Source organism: Dermacentor albipictus, chromosome 8 (genome assembly GCF_038994185.2).
Source record: "Dermacentor albipictus isolate Rhodes 1998 colony chromosome 8, USDA_Dalb.pri_finalv2, whole genome shotgun sequence".
Lineage (NCBI taxonomy): Eukaryota > Metazoa > Arthropoda > Arachnida > Ixodida > Ixodidae > Dermacentor > Dermacentor albipictus.
In genome coordinates, this window is record NC_091828.1 from 79,854,964 (window position 1) to 79,874,466 (window position 19,503).

At 47.4% G+C, this 19,503-nt stretch overlaps 1 protein-coding gene across 1 annotated transcript in view; it reads right to left on the bottom strand.

Annotated features, from left to right (window-relative positions):
• Positions 1 to 373: 373 nt before the first annotated feature.
• LOC135898611 (uncharacterized) overlaps positions 374 to 19,503 on the bottom strand; it is a 32,394-nt gene continuing 13,264 nt past the window's right edge. Inside the window, exon 7 of the mRNA XM_065427662.1 lies at positions 374 to 650. Within this exon, the coding sequence (XP_065283734.1) occupies positions 466 to 650 (185 nt within the window). The 3' untranslated portion in view covers positions 374 to 465. The remainder of the gene's footprint in view (positions 651 to 19,503) is intronic.

Below are 19,503 nucleotides of genomic sequence, written 5' to 3' on the forward strand. Positions count from 1 at the left end.
GTCAGAACGAATGGGCAATGAAGCCAACGCTCAGTCCTTCTAGAGCAAATGCCATTTCAGCGTGGCTATGAACTTGCGATCGTTTGGAATTTGCTAAACTGCACAACAGCAAGGACAAAAGCGAAGTTCCGATTAAATATTGTGTGGCGTATTCCGCGCTATATTATTAATGTACAGTAGTAAATAGGACGTTTATACCAGGTGTTGGCTATAGCTTGACTAATTTCAGGCTCGTTATCGTATGCGTGGGATTTGCCCGTGAAGCGTTCTTTTTAATCGGCACAAAAATGTTGTCTGCGAGAATAGAAAAGAAAAATCCGCGTTGCAATAAGACAGACTTCAGGAAGTCACGCGGATACACATAAACAAGGAGTGCTATAGCAAAGAGTATGGGAGGTTTTATTCGTCAAAGCGATAAGCCTAAATAAATTAAAAGGGCGCGCAGAAAACAAGACACAGCGGGCATCAAGTTGCGCCGTCACCCTCGTCACCATCGCGACGGCGTGGAAGCGACGCCGATGCCATCTTGTTCTTCGAGGGTCCCGCCACCGGGGCCCACCACATGAGCCCAGGGTTATCAGACGGACGCGTCGAGTACCCGGTCGGAACGGGCTCCGTCCGGCGCCCCTTTCCCAGCGGCGAATATTTGCCTGCGTGGAGTTAGATCGAATGTCCAGCAAGCGGAGCATTTCGAAACAAATGAGAAACTTCTGGGAAACATCTGTGTTCTCGAAGATTCCGCGCTACGACGACAAAGAAGTCGCGGCTATGATGATGATATGTACAGATGTGCAAGATGACATGCAAATTATATATATATATATATACATATATATATATATATATATATATATTTATATACCGCGCTATCTTATTAATGTACAGTAGTAAATAGGACGCATATATATATATATATATATATATATATATATGTGCGCATATATATGTGCATTTCCGTTTTTATTTTTAAGATGCACATAATAATAATAATATATGGGGTTTTACGTGCCAAAACCACTTTCTGATTATGAGGCACGCCGTAGTGGGGGACTCCGGAAATTTTGACCACCTGGGGTTCTGTAACGTGCACCTAAATCTAAGTACACGGGTGTTTTCGCATTTCGCCCCCATCGAAATGCGGCCGCCGTGGCCGGGATTCGATCCCGCGACCTCGTGCTCAGCAGCCTAACACCATAGCCATTGAGCAACCACGGCGGGTGAAGATGCACAGACTTGTTTATCAATTAAATATGGTGAACCATAAGAGCCCGAAAAAAACGATTTGAAATTTGCATATTTATTTGTCAAGTAGATATAAAACTCACGATGATGCAGGGGCAGTAGGCAATGCGTGTCTGGCAGTGATCCCCGATCCCGCCCAGTAGCAGCCGCACAACGCGTAACAAAAACGCGCATTTGCTGCAAAGTATTTCAATTACTAAACAAAGCATTGTACTCGGTGTGCAAGTGTACAGCATATCGCTAGTTCAGATAATAGTTTTCTCGAGGTCGTACGCAACGATCTACGAGGGGCGTTCCGAAGGTAGTTGTCGCCATTTTTTTTTAAAGCGTAGATGTTAGACGAGGTGAAACAAACGATCGCCGAAAGAATCCACGGCCGTCTGCTTCAACGACGGAAGAAGCTGAGGAGGAATGACGCATGCGTAGAGCTGCGAAGGAGAGAGAGGGTAGCTGCACCCTGGCGTGCCATTGGTTATTCGAGTACAAACCACGATGACGCGGAGAGACGTGTGCTGACCACGTGGTCGCCAACGGAACCGTGCGCTGTTATCCGGTATGAACGGTTCCCCGCATTGAAAGTCGCACTGTCCAACAATGCTAGGTGTATAGTTCACGATGCAGTGGTGCATATTTTGTTGGCCATAAAGTTTCCGTGTCAAAATAAATTATGAAACTTACTTTAGGACCGTTCCTCGTACATTCACCATAAATGACTTGCAATATTAACAAGAAGAAAAAACAGAAATGCGTGCAACCTTGGAGAATTACTAGCCTCTTTCTAGCGGAGAGGTTTCTTTCGAGCAGTTGCGATAATTGTTTCAGTTTCCGGCAATTATATCGCGTACTTTAAAAACTTGCCCGTGTAGGACTGTTCGTTTCCAACCTTGCCCGCATGTAACACTTCGAAGCCTTTATTGTTGACAACTTTTGAAAAGGCAGTAATTCGACAATACACATGGTACGTCGTCAAAAAATTTACCATGGTGTCCTCCCTCCCTCAAGTTCTCTCGCTCCCCCTTCAGTGTCCGCTAGATTCGATATTGATGGAGTTAACAGTTCTCCTCGGGTAAACCGATATATTCTGCTTTGCTCATAAAAAGCTCATAATGCTCCGCATCGCTTGCATGGGTAGCTTACTGCAAAGGTCATAGATAGACACCTGCCTTTGAAGTTTGCCTACATATTGCCTGTGTCGCGCGCTTTATTTTCGCCACATATAAACAAAGTGTCTTGTCTAGTTCACGGAGGACATTACTGAAGCCCCTTAGGAACGTCTTATGACGCATGAAAGTGGGGAGGGGTGAGCAGCTAAATGCCGAGTATAACGCATGAAAACTGGGGTCAAGCGAACACTCAGCAACTGTTTTCAGACCACACAAGCAACCTACAAAGGGACGATTTTCCGTACACGTCACCTAAAAGCTGGACTCATTTGTTCAAAATATGAAATACAGTATTTGCACGATTCCGACGCGTACCTTTTTTTGAATAAAAATTGACTTGAAATTTGCATGCGCGTTCAAATCGCAACTAATTCTTCTCTAAACAAAAAACGAAACCGATACACTATAAAAAATAAAAGCTCAGTGCAAGGTAGCTATAGCCACACTGTCATCGAACCATTTTTATTTCCTTTTAGATGCCTTCGTTTGTGGTCGTCAATTTCCAGTTTGCTGCAAATGAAATGTGGCCTTTCTTGTGCATTAGACGAAACTGAAGAAAAGTTTATGTGGCCGCTAGACAGCGGAAAGTAAGTGTCATCGGACTACGATAGCCACTAGCCGCTATGGTTCAGCGGTGTGCGTGTCTGTGTGCCTTTGTATGTTCCGCAATAAAATTCCAACGCGGTATTTGTCGACTAAGGTTTTTTTTACTTGGTGTGCGCTGTAGAATCGGCGCTAAGCTATTTTTTGTGATATTTTGGACATTTATACGCTAAATTAACGGCACGTTACAATCGGGGGCACGGTAGAATCGTGCAAATGCGGTATCTCCTATTTCTGCTTAGCCGGGAAACAAGTAATAGTGTGGCTCTAATTTAGAAACAGAATGAAAACAAATCGATAAAGTGAGAAGTCACGCATGGCTTCAGAAAAAATTCGTCATTGTTTTGTTGGTGTTGAAATGGCTCCGCACGTGCGACCAAGGCCATTTTCACCATAGAGTTTCCTATACAATAATTACTTGAGGGAACTCTGGCGCTGCAATCGTTCTGCCACCATGGGAAGTACATGGATTTGTCCTATCTTCGGGCTTGTGGATTCAGACGTTCGTGTGGCTTCGTTTATTACGCGTTATATGCCTTCATTGTCGTTAGTTTCACAGCAATGTACGATTTTCGAAGTGGAGAAGACGCTGCGAACATGCGCAATCGCTACTAATCGCAACGGTTCATCTTGCGAGTTGGCCAAATCGAAACGCGCAAAGCATCTCAAGGCACTGGCATGCCCGCGATAAATTCGTAAGGACGTCAAATGTTGCTTGTCGTAATGGTTTCCACATCGGGCTTTTGTGCTTGACATTCTGTGCTCGAATCCTGCTGTCTGACAGTTTTAATAACGTTTCTTTAATTATTTCTTACGCAGTACTTCGTTGAAGATGACCAGTTTACAAAGTCCCGAAGCCGTTTGAAGCTAGAAGGGCGAAGTTTGGGCAAGTCCATGTACTTCCCATAATTTCGATGCTGGTACCTTTAGTAATTATTGCATGAATCTCTGCGATATTGACGAACATATCTACGATAAGTCGCGATGGCACAATTAATTTCGACAGCGATACCTGTAAGTGCTTTAATTAGAATTTTAATGGCGAAAAGTTACTGAGGCTGCAACGCTATGTTGGCTAGCTCTGCATGGAGAATCAGTAGTTCCGGCATTCGATAATCCAACGATCTCATGCCCTACGACACACCGGTTGTTGGGCGCGGCAGATGACAATACCATATCCGGAGCGCCCCATCTCCCGCACTCGTTAAATATAGCAAGCTGACTGTGTCTTCAAACACGGATACAGCGGTCCGAAAAATAAAGACTGGTCATGTTGCAAGTAGCGCAAGCTGACATTCGCTGTCGCCGTCTTTCAACCGCCGCTTCGCTCCTCGTTGGCTCTTTCATCCTTCGCTGTGCTCGTCCACTCGGTTCCGAGAGACGTCGATGCTTGCTGGAGGCATTGGCTGCAGGAACGGGCTCACGAGAGTTGCACTCTAAAATGAAACCAACGGAAAATCGTCGGTGCAGTCAGTGCAAATTCAAGTATCAGAACAATGGTCACCCGACCTTTACTGTTTGCCGTGGTCTGGGTATGAACCAGAGTGTGGGGCACACAACAGGGCTGCTGGGCATAAGGCAGAGAACGCTGCCATAGCGTTGTCGGACGAGCGGAACGTGACGGTGCGTCTCATCTTCTGCGTCTTTTCTTCTTTTTGTTTTTTCCCTTGAACGCACTATATAGGCGTCTGTGGAGACCATCAAGCGTCTATATACGAGCGGGGCGGCCGCGTGCCATCAACAGCGTGACAGCATGGTGACGGCAGCCGCAAAAGCGGCACAGACGGCGAGGAAGAACTGGCGCGCTTTGAGCGTCCGTATATCATCTATCTGAATAAAACTAACAAAAAAAAAACTTGCTGCCGCCACTTCAAAGCCCACTAATGTGTTGAATTTTACTACATCGATAGGCTAACTGAAAAAAACTGGCAGTGGCTTAGCTCGTCTATGCCAGGATATACGTAGCGAAAGCTGGTTAGCCTTCTTTAAACTTGATTGCAAGTCCAGGTTAGTCTGGTTGTCTAGATATGTTGCGGCCTTTAGCCAGTCGTTCGGCGCGCTGTTCATCTGTTTCCTGGGCGATTCGTTTCCTCTTCATCTCGTTCCGATGTCGATTCCAGGCCTCCTCCTGCTTATCAGAATTGTCGCCATACATACTGCCGCCTCAGCTGTGGTTGCGGCACACTCGAGCTCTCCTTTTCAATCCTCCGACATGATATCAGGCAAGCGATGCAGCTGGCCAAGCGAGCGGAGGCGAGCGCAACGACGAGGAATGCGGTGTGACGTCACACCAAACGGCGGTGGCGGAAAGGCTCGGCGCTGCGCAGCGGCGGAACACCTGTGGCTCGGTGTTACTAGTGGCGCATGCGCAGTAGTGACCAGGGAGTGAGAGAGAGAGAGAGAAATATCCGCGGCGAGGTGCGCGTTGTGAGGTCATGTGCCTCCTCGGAGCACCACCACGGCGAAATCGGAAGTGCGTGGCCCGTAATGCTTTCGCTTTAAAAAGAAAATCAACAACAACATGTACATGATATATCTATATAGCCGCTATTTCCAGCGTAGCTTTGCTTTTTAGCATTATCAATTATCATTCTCCCGGGCCCGTAATTAAAGCACATGCTCGACCGGCCAGTGGCGCGGCAATATTGCGTGTATTTGCGGGCTTCTCTCACGCTCGCAAAAAAAAAAAAAATATGTAGCCCGTATTGAGCCACAAAAGAAATGCATATGCAGTTGTTCCCCTTGTTCTACAATTTTCTGATTGGTACTTTTCATATAGTTATAATATTTGAGAAGTTGAATAATTACGAATAATTGCGTAATTAGGCGCAATGCAATATAAAAATATCAATATCTGGAAGAACTACGTGGCATGTGCATAGTTTTAAATCTCAGTGCAAGATAGTTTGTACACCACGTGTATTGAAATGTGCTAACAGATGGCCGAATAATAGATCCAGGTTGGAGTGTATGGCGAGCGCCTACGTAGATAGCCCCCTTAACAGCTATCATCTTCAATCCTGTAAGTAAACGCCACCCATCATCACAGACGTGGTAGAGTTCCGAGGTAAGCCACTACCAGGCTACCGCGGAGAAACGCCGCCAACTAATGACTGAATCACAATAGTACGAGCTTCGCCGCAGCCACCGACTCGCCAACCTGCCAGCGCTATCTCAAGACATGAGATCTAATGGGAGTCGATCAGCAGCCTTCTGCAAGGGCGTCTGCGTACCACTACCGGGAGCCACGGAACTTTACAGGAAATCTCAGCGATGACGTGAGCTAGTGGCTCAGCCGCTATCAGCGGGTGAGCCATTATAACGGCTGGAATGCTACTACCTAGTTATCTTAAGTTGGGTCGTTTCTTGTTTTCACCGCGTTGGTTTGGTATGAGAACCACGAAGACGCGTTGCCAACCTGGCAACGAGTAGTGGACGAAATTATAAGGTGCGTTCTAGAGCCAGCCAGCCATGAAGAATAAGAAACGCGCGCAACAGATGTTGTCAACAGAGTGCTTAGGTTACCGGTGGGACACGCAGAACGTACAGTCGCGGACAGAATAAAATGGACCACGGGATCTCTGAAAACGTTCAATACCCGAGCAGCCTGTCGCAGTAACCAGTAAAACTGCCCACGACAACGTTGTTAGCATGTTCTAGTCGAGGTCCAAAATGCAAATAGCAGATTGCGTTGTGAGGTTGCGGAGATATTCAGCTTTTTCTTGATTTCATGGTCCGTAATATTCTGTCCGCGACTGTACATTGAAGCTGCACTGAAGTTGTCAGAGTCAGCGCAGCCCGCATGGCCGAAGAGGACAATGCGGGCGACATTCGGATAGGTATTGCCGGGGTCGTTTATCACTTCCTTACTGGGAAGGAGAGTCTCGAGTGCGTACATGACGTGATTAAATATTGTCGAACATTCGAGACTCTGAAAACGCTTCAAGTAACGTCGAAGTTCGTTGCGCTGGCCAAATTGTCACGACCTTCACCGCCGTTGATATGAGCCATTACTTTGCCGCCTTGCAATATTTCGTCAAACATCCGTTCAATCGTGCCCGGGGAACTACGACGGCATTCTGGCGTTCCCGTGCAAGGTGGATACAGGCTGTGTGAACCAGTGTCTAGAACTATGAATGCCACGAGTTTCGATGATCCCGACCATCCTAGCCACGTACCGGGGTTCAGGCCCCCAGTTCACCCAGTGGCGTCTTCCGCAGAGCAACTTTATGCGCTCCGCGACAGGTATTTCAGCCGACGGTCTCCTTTAGTTCAGAAATGAGAAGTGCGTGTGTCGACTGCCCTAAAAAAACGCAGCGATTTAACCGCACCTCGTGAACGCCCCGTATGCTTCAAGTGCAGGCGTTCGTGGACACATAACCCGGTTATGGCGTATACTCGACGTCGACCATCTGCGACGCTTCTTAAGCCACCGCCGACATTTACACGGCGCAGCCAATGACCCGAGCACACCTTTTGGCCTTTAACTCCAACCTTCCACCAGAACATGTACAAGCAGAGACTGGATGGATGGATGGATGGATGGATGGATGGATGGATGGATGGATGGATGGATGGATGGATGGATGGATGGATGGATGGATGGATGGATGGATGTTATGAGCGTCCCCTTTGGAACGGGGCGGTGGGTTGCGCCCCCAAGCTCTTGCTACTATGTACACATGTACTGCGTAGTGATGCGCCTGCCTCTAGCGGGGCTTGACGCCATCTACTAAGCGCCAGTGACGATCCTCACTGCCACGGTCCAGGCCATGGCTCTCATCTCCCCCTCCCCCCCCCGGGAAAATAGCCGGAGCGGCCGATGGAGGGGAGGTCGCTGGACATACCACATTACACGCAAGTATGCCTCTAGCAGTTTCAAGGCTTCGAAGCAAGGTTCATGTGTTTATGGACGATGTTCTCACGATGGTTTTGATATATACAGGAGAAATGGTTTCGGTGTAGAGTTTTGTTTTTACCTAACAACGACTTGGAGGAAAACCGATGTTTTGATCACACAAACCTGCTAGCTTTTGGGCTGTGTCAGCGGCGAGTAGTTGCGCCTAGTTTCTTTGTGCACGGTGTCTGCCTCTTTTGCTGGCAAGGCGTTCAAGGCCGACTTCGCAGTCCTTGCTCATTCAACACATGATGTGGCTTACTGTCCTCTGCGATGAGGCCTACTAATCAGTAGGCCTACAGGACCTACTGAGTTTCTCCTTCGGAGCGCAGAGTAACTTAGCAGGAAGTCCGCGATATTCTAACTAGCGGAGTTATACAAAAATTACCGAGTCCTTGGGCTACGCCTGTCATTCTGGTGAAAAAAGAGGACGGCCCGTGCAGATTCTATGTTGTATACTCCATAACCAAAACAAAGATCTGTTCACGCTTCTTCGTTCCGTGATGTCATCGACTACCTGCATTCCGTATCTTATTTTTCTTCCGTGTATTTGCAATCTTGTCATTGACAAATTCTCATGGATGCGGTTGGTTAACAAATGACAGCTTTTCTTACAAAAGACGGATTGTTTCAATGTACTCTTATGCCGTGCGGCTTGTGCAATGCCCCTGTAACATTCGAAAGCTATATGAACACAGTTCTGTGGGGTCTAAGATTGGAGATTTGCTTATGTTACCAACGTGGTTATTTTTGTCTGGACAATTTACCAACATAACGATCACCTTGACGTTGTCCAAGCCTGTGTGGAGAAAGCTGCGCTAACTTTGAACTCAAAGAAATGTCGTTTTGGACCACGCCAAGCACTGGTTCTAGGACACCTTGTCGATGAGCTTGGGGTTAGGCCAAACGCGAAGAAATTTTTCGCTCTCGGTAACACTAAGCAGGTGCAGTCTCTCTGGGATCTGCGAAGTTTCCTGGCCCTGTTGTCATACTTCGGCGTTTTGTCCCCACTTTTGCAGACAAGACATATTCGCTGACTGACTTTGTGCCAAAGGAGGTATTTTTCCTACTGGACACCGGATTGGAAATCAGCATTTTCAGAGCTGAAGTTTGTGCTGACTTGAGGGCCGGTGCTACGCCACATTCATCCCTGTGCTCCTCCAGAAATCTGCACCGATGCTAGCGCAATAGGTCTCGGCGCAGTGCCCATTGAATGCCATGACAATGCTGAACATGTAGTCACAGATGGAAGCAGTCCATTGAGCAAGGCACAGCGCAGCTGTAGAATTACGGAACAGGAGTGTCTCGCAGTCGTTTTCGCGGTTCACAAGTTTCTTCCATACGCCTATGGCCGTCGCTTCTCTGGCGTCACCGACCACCACTACTCTTGCTCCTTGGTTGGCCTACGAGACCCATCTGGGTGCCTAGCGCGATGGGCCTAGCGTGATGGGCCTAGCGTTTACAAGATTGACTTTGTGGTATGCTGCAAGGGTGGCAGCCGCCACACTGACGCTGACTGCCCATCTCACCGTCCTATGCCGATAACTGAATGTGAGGCTAACAACTTCGATAAGTATCTTGCCGCTATTTACTCTTCGGTTCCTGACCTTGTTACTTTCCAGACAGCCCAGCAGGACGACCGTAGCTTCGTCACAATACCATCATCACAATACGGATGAAGTCGTTTCAGATTTTGTTTTTCTCTGGAAATTGAAAAAAGTTCCCATGAGTCTGATACTTCGCAGATAATGCAGCTTATCACTTTTCGTTGAGCCGCTAATTACCTCACACACTTCACTTTCTGCAGACACCACCGTATATATTGTCCTACAGTCCTTCTAAACTTAAGTTGGTACATGGCACAACTTATCTCCAGGTCACCAGGAAAACACGCATACCATTCACGAGCTCTCTGTTGTAGCACAAACAGCCTCGGTGTAAAAATGAAGGCAGCCTTTTCATGTTACGCTGTAATGACATGTACACGACATGTGTGGCACCATGTGTAATTGTGGCCCGCCCCTCCCTTCCATGCTGTAACTTACGTGCTTATTTATCGCCGACATTGATTGGCCTAATTTCCGAACCAATTATATTTTTTTTCTAAATGTAGAAGGCAATGAGACTGTATGTGCATGCATCATCAGTGTGAATTGTTGAAGTCATGACGGAATATATTGTTCAACATAAGTTTCCGAACTCGCCGTGCTTCTTGAAGCGAGAATAAATATCAGTGAGGCCTGTCCACATTCACTGTTTCTACCAGGCGTCGATCGCCGTTGTGTCGCTCGGCGTCGGCGCTCATGAGACGGTAAAAATCAAAACGTTGAGCGCTGCAAAATAATTGCGTAACGATATGATCTAACGCGCATGTCGGTGCGTAGATCTTCACGATTGCGAAGCGTTGACGAGATGCAATTACTCTGCAGGCCAGCTCGCCGACTGAAGGAATCCGACCTGATGCATTCAGCATGCTCACGCGATGGCAACGCGAAGATAGGACTTTTTCCATCGTGACGTCTAACGAAAACGCCGGGGAGTTTTAGGGCGTAGCTCTTAGGCGCCCGTTCGTGCCCTGAGCGTCGGCGTGCCTCGTCGGCGTAACCAAGCGAATACGGAGCGCAGCGGGGAATGAAAGAAAGGCGACAGCGAAAAGAGCGTGAGGAGGAAAGTGGCAAAGGAGGTAAAAGTGCAAGCAGGAAGCGGAAAGCGGAGGAGAAGAGTATGGCGAAAGGGTGAGGAGAAATGCCAAGGACTTGACAGCGACGAGAGTGCAAGAAGGAAAGCGGAAGAGGAGGCAACAGTGAAAGGAGGAAGCGGAAACCGGAGGACAGGAGTATGGCGAAAGGGTGAGGAGAAAAGCCGAAGACTGGATAGCAAAGAGAGTGCAAGGAGCAAAGCGATGAATCCACGTTGAAGCGCCGCCAGATAGCGCTCACGTCCGTGCAGCCACGGCAACGGCGGCTCCCGCTGTGCAGGTGAAAGGAAAAAAGAACCTGAAAGCTCGCCTTCGCGCCCAGCGTTCGCCGCGAGCGTTTCCCGGTAAAGGGTAGGGTTGAATAAGCTGCACTTGCCGGGGAGCGGCAACTGTGTGGCCTGTCTATATGGAGGGTCTCCCAACTGTTATGTGCCCAACTATTGCGTACCAAGATTTGAAAATATCCCAAATGCTATGTAGCTGGACGGAACTAAGGTGATGTCGTTTGCCGCCGCTTGCAGATAGTCAGATTATTTTTTGCATTTCGCCTAACAAATAATTAGTCTTAATTATTTCATAGATTTCTCAAACATTATTGTTAGATAAGTGGCAATGGGAAAATTGTAGGGCACCATGAAAAACTCTCGATACAGCTTTCTGTTGCTCACAACGTGGTACATAAAAGTGCTTTTCCGAGCGCGAAAGAAGCCCGCGTGTGCGCGCAAAGTGGCTGGAGTGGCCTGTCGCGCGCACTTTCTGCATGTATTCGTGCGTACCCGCCGTGGTTGCTCAGTGGCTATGGTGTTAGGCTGCTGAGCACGAGGTCGCGGGATCGAATCCCGGCCACGGCGGCCGCATTTCGATGGGGGCGAAATGCGAAAACACCCGTGTACTTAGATTTAGGTGCACGTTAAAGAACCCCAGGTGGTCAAAATTTCCGAAGTCCCCCACTACGGCGTGCCTCATAATCAGAAAGTGGATTTGGCACGTAAAACCCCATATATTATTATTATTATTATTATGTATTCGTGCAACTAATTAGGGCTAATCATGTAATCAGGCGGAATGCATAAAGTAATCTGAGTATTTCCCAGTGGCGGTGAACAACAATACCTTGGTCCGTTCAGAAATGTGGCATTTACATATTTTTTTTATCTTGGTGCTTGATAGTTGGGACGCCGCGCGCGGTCGCGCTGCCAGTCGGTGCGGTGATTTCGGTAAGCACTTTCGACTTCGACTTCTCAGTGTATAACTGCGCCCGTTTCCCATGGGGGTCCACTAAGTACGCGAACGAGGCCGAGACCTCGTTGGAGAGACGTCGCAATGTTTTCGCGTTCATAAACATACCTATATCCAAGTCTCCCTGGCTTCATTTTATATTGTGTTAGCAAGAGATGGTTGTAGTAGTAGTAGTAGTAGTAGTAGTAGTAGTAGTAGTAGTAGTAGTAGTAGTAGTAGTAGTAAACGACTTTATTGAGGTCCATAGGAACTAGGCAGGGGGCCTGCTAGGTAGGTCCTTACACAGTCGTTGGCTAGTCTCATGTCAGAACAGAGAGGCCGTGCCTCTCCGCTCGTTCACGGGCCCTCTGGACGGCCAGGAGCTGGACGTCTTGTTTCGCGTGTGTGATGGCCTTCGTCCAGTCTTCTTCTCGGTTAAAATCCTGTAACACAGGGCGCTGCCAGAGCATGATGCCTTAACGAGCAAAATTCAGTGCCACACTCTGGACACAATGGATCAATGTCCGGGTGGAGCTTGTTCAGAAAGCCCCTAGAGGGGTAGGACCCCGGGTGGAGCATGCGGAGAGTGCTAGCTTGTGGTCTGTTGAGATTATGATGGGGGAAGGGAAAAGTCTGCTTATTCCCTCTGTAATTATATGTGATTTCGTGAAATAGAACTAGAGGATCACTGTGGACGAGCTCTAGAGAACTCACCCGAGACACCATCACGTCGCGGCATATGAAACCTCGCGCACGGTCATGGGCTATCTCATCGGGGTTCAGGTGACCGATTAATACGTATGGTCCCATGTGAGCTGGGAAACAGATTATGTGGTGAACAATGTCAGTGGGGTGTTTGCCGTTCACAATCTTGGCTGCTTCTTTGGCTATCAATCACGATGCGAACGCTCTAACGGCTGCTCGGGAGTCCGTGTACACCGTAGTGCGTTTTGAGTCCAGTAATCCGAGAGCTATAGCAGCCTGTTCCGCCACATCGATCGAGGAGGTTTTCAGCGAGGCTGCCGAGAGGAGTTCTCCCCTGTCATTGACTACTGTTACGGAAAACTTGTTGGCACTGGCGTGTCGCGCCGCGTCAACAAAGGGCTCCGTTCCGGATATGTTCTTTAAGAAAGCTCTAGACATCGCTAAATTTCGACCTTTATTGTGTTGGTGGCGGACATTTCTTGGAAAAGGGTCTACATAAAGGAATTCCTTGTTTGAATATCAAGTTGTACGGTATATCCCTGATTGAAGATAGGACGGAGGCCTGCCGCATCCAGCAGTCTGCTGCCTACTTTGGAGTTTATTACCTAATAATTTGTGCTGCTCTTTGTGCTTCTAGTAACTCCGAAGTTGTTTTGTGTAATCCCATCGTCATGAGTTTTACTGTGCTAGCTGTGATTGGCACGCCGATCACCGTTTTGAAACTTTATCGCATGAGCGTGTCTAATTTATCTATTTACGTTTTGGTCCAATTGAGGGCCGCGACTATGTAAATGACATGGCTCATGAGGAAAGCATGATGAGCCCTAACTAGTACATCCTCGTCTATGCTACCTTTCTTGTTGGACACGCCCATAATTAATCTAAGACTGTTCTTGTGGTGAGATGGGCTATAGTCTTAGCGTTGCAGCCCTTTGAGTTTATTGAAAGCCCTAGGATTTTGGTAGAGTATACTCTCGGGATGGTGTGCCCATGTCTGGCACGAACGCTAATGGGTACCGGATTGAGTGGGGCGAGTCCCCTAGCACCTCGCCTAGCCTGTCTGTACAGCAGGAGTTCCGACTTTCCAGGCGAGAGTGCCAGTCCCGTACCTTCCAAGAAAGACTATATAACATCCAGAGCCTCCTGTAGAGCTTGTTCGACCGTTGTCTCCGATCCTCCAGGGCACTACATTGTAATATCGTGAGCATATAATGCAAGGTCGATTCAAATAGGTCGCGAAGCTTCGGGCGAAAAGTGATTCAGTACAGGTTGTCACCGACATCAGCATGGGGGGTTATGGGAGAAGCAATTAAAGCGCGACTATGTTTGAAGGGAACAAACAATGGGAAAGAAAAACGCGTTTTTTAATTCAAACGAGACACAGTTAGATTCAATAAACGAAAATAAAATTCCTAGTCTATTTTATATATTCGTGACGAGTTAAGAAAATACAAGTTTAATTTTATTATTATTAATAAATGCATTTCTTTTCAGCGCCTATCGCTACAGGGGGCGTGGACGCCACTATCACTCGCAATGCAATGCACGTCTTGAAATGGGCAGAAAGGCACACTCGTAAAGGTCACCTGTTGGAATACGCCCCCCTCACAATTTGTGCTTTCTTGCTTGTCGAAGTTTGTCTGAATTTGGTGGCGCGGGTAGCTTCATCGCTTCATAATCTGTTCAGTCAAAAGTAGTGACTTGCGACCGACAGATAATTGTGTACTTGTTTTCGTGCGACTGCGCTAGCCGACGGGCTTGGCATCCGACAATAGTATCAGCACTCTACACCTAAAGCTTTCGTCGGCCTCCAAAGAAAGTATGTTCTGTACAGGGATGCGATTTCGACAACCGTATGGCTGGCCTTTTCTTGCATCGCTTTCCACGCTGAAAGCTCGGAACGCCCATCAAGTCGAATGGCGGGGCATTTGAATATATAGCTCCAAAGGAACGAAAACAAAACAAATTTCGCGCCTTCGAAAACAAAATGACGTCACATCTGCTTTGAACGGACATGGCGTCACATTATTTTTTCTTCCACCCGAAGTGTTCCCACCACATACAGATGGCGCTAAGCCCCATGAACCGCAGACGGACCGCCATGTTTTGAACGTATGGCCTCCTATGAAAGCTTCGCTACCAGGTATATTTACCTTGTATAATGCACGACCTACGTAAGGAATTGCTGCAAGGCTTGCCGACAACTTGCTCATTGCTATATTAAACAGAAGGGGTAAAATAACGACCCCTTGAGGAGTACCCCTTCTTCCGAGTGTGAAAGATTCCGAGATTGATTACCTCAACTTTCTGGCCTCCATCCTGCTCTCGAGGAGGAATGTAACGAAGGAGAAGAATTTAACTCCTAAGTTCAATGACGATATCCCTTAAGGATATAGTCGTGTGCAACTGTATCGAAGGCTTTGGTTGGATTCAGTGCGAAGACCCCTTTTACATCTTTGTGTTGAGAGTCGATTATCTGTGCTTTGAGCAGGACCATGACATCCTGCGTTGAAAGTAAGGGCCTGAAAGCAACCATATTATACGGGAATAGTTCGTTCCGCTCGATATCTGTCGATATCATGTTATCCACTGCATGTTCTACTACTTTGCTAATGCAATAAGTAAGGGAGATAGGACGGAGGTTCTCCAAGCTGGGTGATTTACCTGGCTTGGGTATTAGGACCACCGTAGTCTTCTTGCAACTCTCCGGCACAACGCCCTCCTCCCATACTTCATTTATCTCCGTCACTAAGGCTTGAATGGCTTTGTCGTCCAAATTTCTTAAAAGCCAGCAATAGATGGTACTCATTTTTTTGCGCAAATTGGGTAAAAGGTAAACGCAAGGTGTGCAACTACATTGCATGAAATAGACATTTCCTGCAGAGTATAACGAAGTAAAAAAATCTTACAAAATAATCTAAGTAGGTAGCCTGAGAAACTGTGGAGGCTATACAACTTGGTATCTAATAGCCCTGCTCTAAAGACTGGCTCCAAACGCAGTGCGGCTCTGACGAAGTTCATAACGTATTCATTGTGATCAGAATTATATAGGCACCCGAGCGAATTTGAATGGGAAAGCATTGCTCGTCCAATGAGGCAGAAAAGCGGAGGACGCTTAAGCATAGAGAAAGAAAAAAGACTAAGAGCGGACACTCCGAGAAATCTGGGCTCAGGAACAACGTCATGGCTACGTAACGAACTAGTGCTCTCACCAAAGGCCAGAGGACGCAGGCGCAAAAAAAAGAAAATGTAATGAATTCTGCTGAATCGTTCTACAAAATAACAATTATACGCCCAAATTTGGCGTGTTTCTTATGAGTAAAAACAGAATTTATCCAAGACACCAATCACCATTCGTCCATCGAGAAGAAATGAACGATTCGTGTACCAGCGGCGTGCCAGCGTGAAGGTTTCGTGAACGTTGGCTGCGGTGGTGTTTTCGTGTTTTCGTGCGTCAGACAGGTGAGTCACGTTTTCAAGCGAAGCTTGGAGTAACTGACTTGTGAGGGCGATGAGGTTTGCTAAAAATACCAGTTTGCGACTGTATATGAGGCGGCTAGACGCGAACAATGCGAAAAGCATGCCCCCTAAAGAAATGCGTAGTGAGAAGGCTGTACCATGTGCTTTCTTGCTACCCCCACCGAGAACGGAATAATCTTTGTTGGTTGCGTTCCGCGAACATCATCAAGCAGCGCGAAGCCGCCAGTAACTTGCACCGCTTGACGGCTGTGCACTGCACTGCGACTCGCAGCTTGTCAGACGCCATCGAGACGCTGCGTCTCGGTTTGCGAGGGTAAACCGTTCCTGCCCAGGGCTGTTTGCGATAACCACGGTATCGCCACTCCATTGAAATAGTACGTGTTGGCGGACTAAAAACGATCTGCTGGACAACGCTTAAGGTCAATATCAGGAATTGCACATTTCAGGAAAATGCCGGTCTCGAGAAAAGTGGATTCCTAACCCGCGTTAACATGATCGCGTGACGGTTCACGGTCCCTTCGGTGGCCCGTTCTAGACGCTGGAAAGACCGTAAAAGGCGCCACGCCGATTCAAACCGAGAGCGGCGTTCCGGGGACGGGCGCGACCTAAATAAAGGAAAGCAGGACGTTAGGCACGCTGTAGCCAAGCTTTGCTGGCTCGTTTCCCCTATACAGTAAGGGCTCCTGAATATTTTAATAATATAGTTTGCAAACAATGGCATGTGACATAAACAGCGGGCGTAGCTTATTGCGTTTTGTACTGCGGCGAGGTGTGTATGTACGGCGCACGGACGGACGGTGGTGTATACGTCCGTGCTTGTTTATACAGAAAAGTAGCGGTGGAGAAAAGTCCCCAATGACTACTGCATGTGCTTATTGCGGCGGCCGTGTTGGGAAGTACTGCGCGTTCTAGTAACTTTCGGTTCCTTGCAATTTTTTCATGGCGGAAATCACTGCACAACGTATTCTCGCGTAGGCGTGGCGTGGAGCGCATTTGAACAAAGGCGTCGTATTTCGACGTTTCAGATTTATCTTAACTATGCTTATGTGAACTGCTATTTTGCCTACCAATGTACTCACTATACTGAGTACGTACAGGTGTGTCCAAAAGCTCACAGGCCGCGATGCCATGGGATTACATAGGATGGCGGCCTGGGAACTTTTGAATGCCCCTGTACGGGGTCTTAACATTTATCCTTGTAAGTCCGAGTGTTATGGGTCAGAGGTCAGAATGTGTCGGAGGTTTTATATTGTGCATCGGTTCCCTATTCATTCAAAGCGGTTTCCTGGTACAGTTGTGACGTGTACATATGTTTTTGGTAATTAACGAAGCGTGAACTAAGTGACGTTTTCAGACCCTGCTGATGCCATGCCGTCCGGCGGTCCAAGCTAAGGCAGCTACTGCTGTGTGTCGTGGTGCTTTAACAACGGCAGAACCCAGAAGAAGCCTATCTTGCCTTGGAATAAAAAAACATTGCGGAAACTGTGTCTCTGATACATATGACCACTTGTACCAAAACAGAGAAGACAAGCGCGATGGATAAAGCCGTAGTGATTTATGATTACCTCTATCTCCATCTGTTAGAACTTAACCGAAATAAAAATTGCGTCACGACCTCAATTCACACCAACTATTGAACTCGACAAAATAGGGAATCGCTAAACCAAAACGACAAATAAAATCGTTGCCATTTGGGTGGAGAAAAATGGTCTGACATGACAAGCTTCCGCTACAGCCTAACGTCGGTTACGCGGGGTAATCCAAATTTCGCGCCGGCGAAACCGAAATAGGAAGTGCAGGCCAGTTGCTCTCAACAACCGCCAGGCGTGCTAGGGTCGATTGGGCCGCTGGGGTGTACTGGAGTGTATTGGAGTATTGTCCACTCTTAACTTTTTTTTCTTTCTCTATGGCTTAGGCTACACTTTTCACAGTGGAACGCGATAGTATTTAAAGGTTCCTGACTGCTTCTCACACTTCCCCGCAACTGCAGCTTATGCAAGCGTAATGCATTCCTGGAAACGCTGCCGCAGAAAGCAATGAACGAAAGCGAGCTTTCTGAGGCGCGCAGCTCCAACTAAAACAGGCCTCATCGGCAGCTGGAAAAGGGGTCTGTGTTTGAGTTTCCGCGTATGTGTAATGGCATATTCAAACTAAAATCCAATGCGATCCTTTCTGGCAGTTGTGTGTAAATCGTACTTTACGGATTTCCTGACGCATTTCAGTTTGAGAAATTCAGTTAGTTCAGTAACGCCTATGCGCCACGCGGAGTGTCTGCGTGGATCGGGGTGCTTTCTCTCAAACCGAAAACGTCGCCGCCACCGACGCCGGATTTTCTGATACATGGGGCGCCTAACGCTGCCGCGTTATAATGTGGCGTGGTCAAGCGATGGCACCAAAAAGACACAGTGACGTTTCCGCGATGCTCATGGTAATGTGCAACGGTCCCGTGCGCAATAAATCTTCATCTTGTTTTAATATTGCGATAACATTTCTATGGACACCCCAAACGAGTTTTAATGCGAGAAGATTGTGTAGCCTCTGAGGCAAACATGTGCCGTGATCAAGCGATGGCACCAACCAGTTAGTGACGTTTTACTTCGTTGTACAACAGTTCCGTGTACAATAAATCTTCATCTTGTTTTACTATTCCAATAACAGTTCTATGGACACTCCAAACGAGTCCTAATTCGAAAGTACTGTACAGCCTCTGAGGCAAAACATGTGCCGTGATCGAGCAATGACACCAAAAAGTTAGTGACGTTTCACTTCGTTGTACAACGGTTCCGTGTACAATACATATTCATCTTGTTTTAATATTGCAATAACAATCTATGGACACTCCAAACGAATTTTATGCGAAAGCATTATATTGTTACGTGAACGCACAGTAGTGAAACTATTTACAGCTGCTATTTATTACAAGGGTAGCGAGCAATGGCCAACATGTAAGCCAACGAACATCAAAGAAGGCTCGTCGCCCTCATAAGATCAGCAGTGGCCGCTTATGGGTACCTCCCACTAAATCCAAGGATCATCGTCGCCTTCTAGTAGCAGCTAACAACATGTCCCATGAGGCCGAAAATCAAGCGTCATCAAGAGATGGCACCAAAAAAGGGGCAGTTCCACCCGAAAGGGAAAACACCGATTGAGGTAGCAAATTCGTAGATAGCTGTACGAGGTAAAGATAGTAGTTTGATCGGCCGTATAAACTTCTACACATTTGCTTACTAACTAAATTAACAATGATAGAATATGTAAGCGGGTCTGAACGACGACATATACACACAAACACACAAAAATACGCACTTTGTGCGTCTGCTTCTTATTAGGTCTTTGTTCAGTCGCGCTTACACAATCTATCATGCATTCAAGCCAACTAGCCCGCCAACGTGTTTTAAATCAACAAGCACGGTGTGACGCGCGCACAGATAAACATGAACACATATCCCTCGATGAGCGCGGAAACTAGCTGTCAAAACGCTGGAGGGAGGAATCGG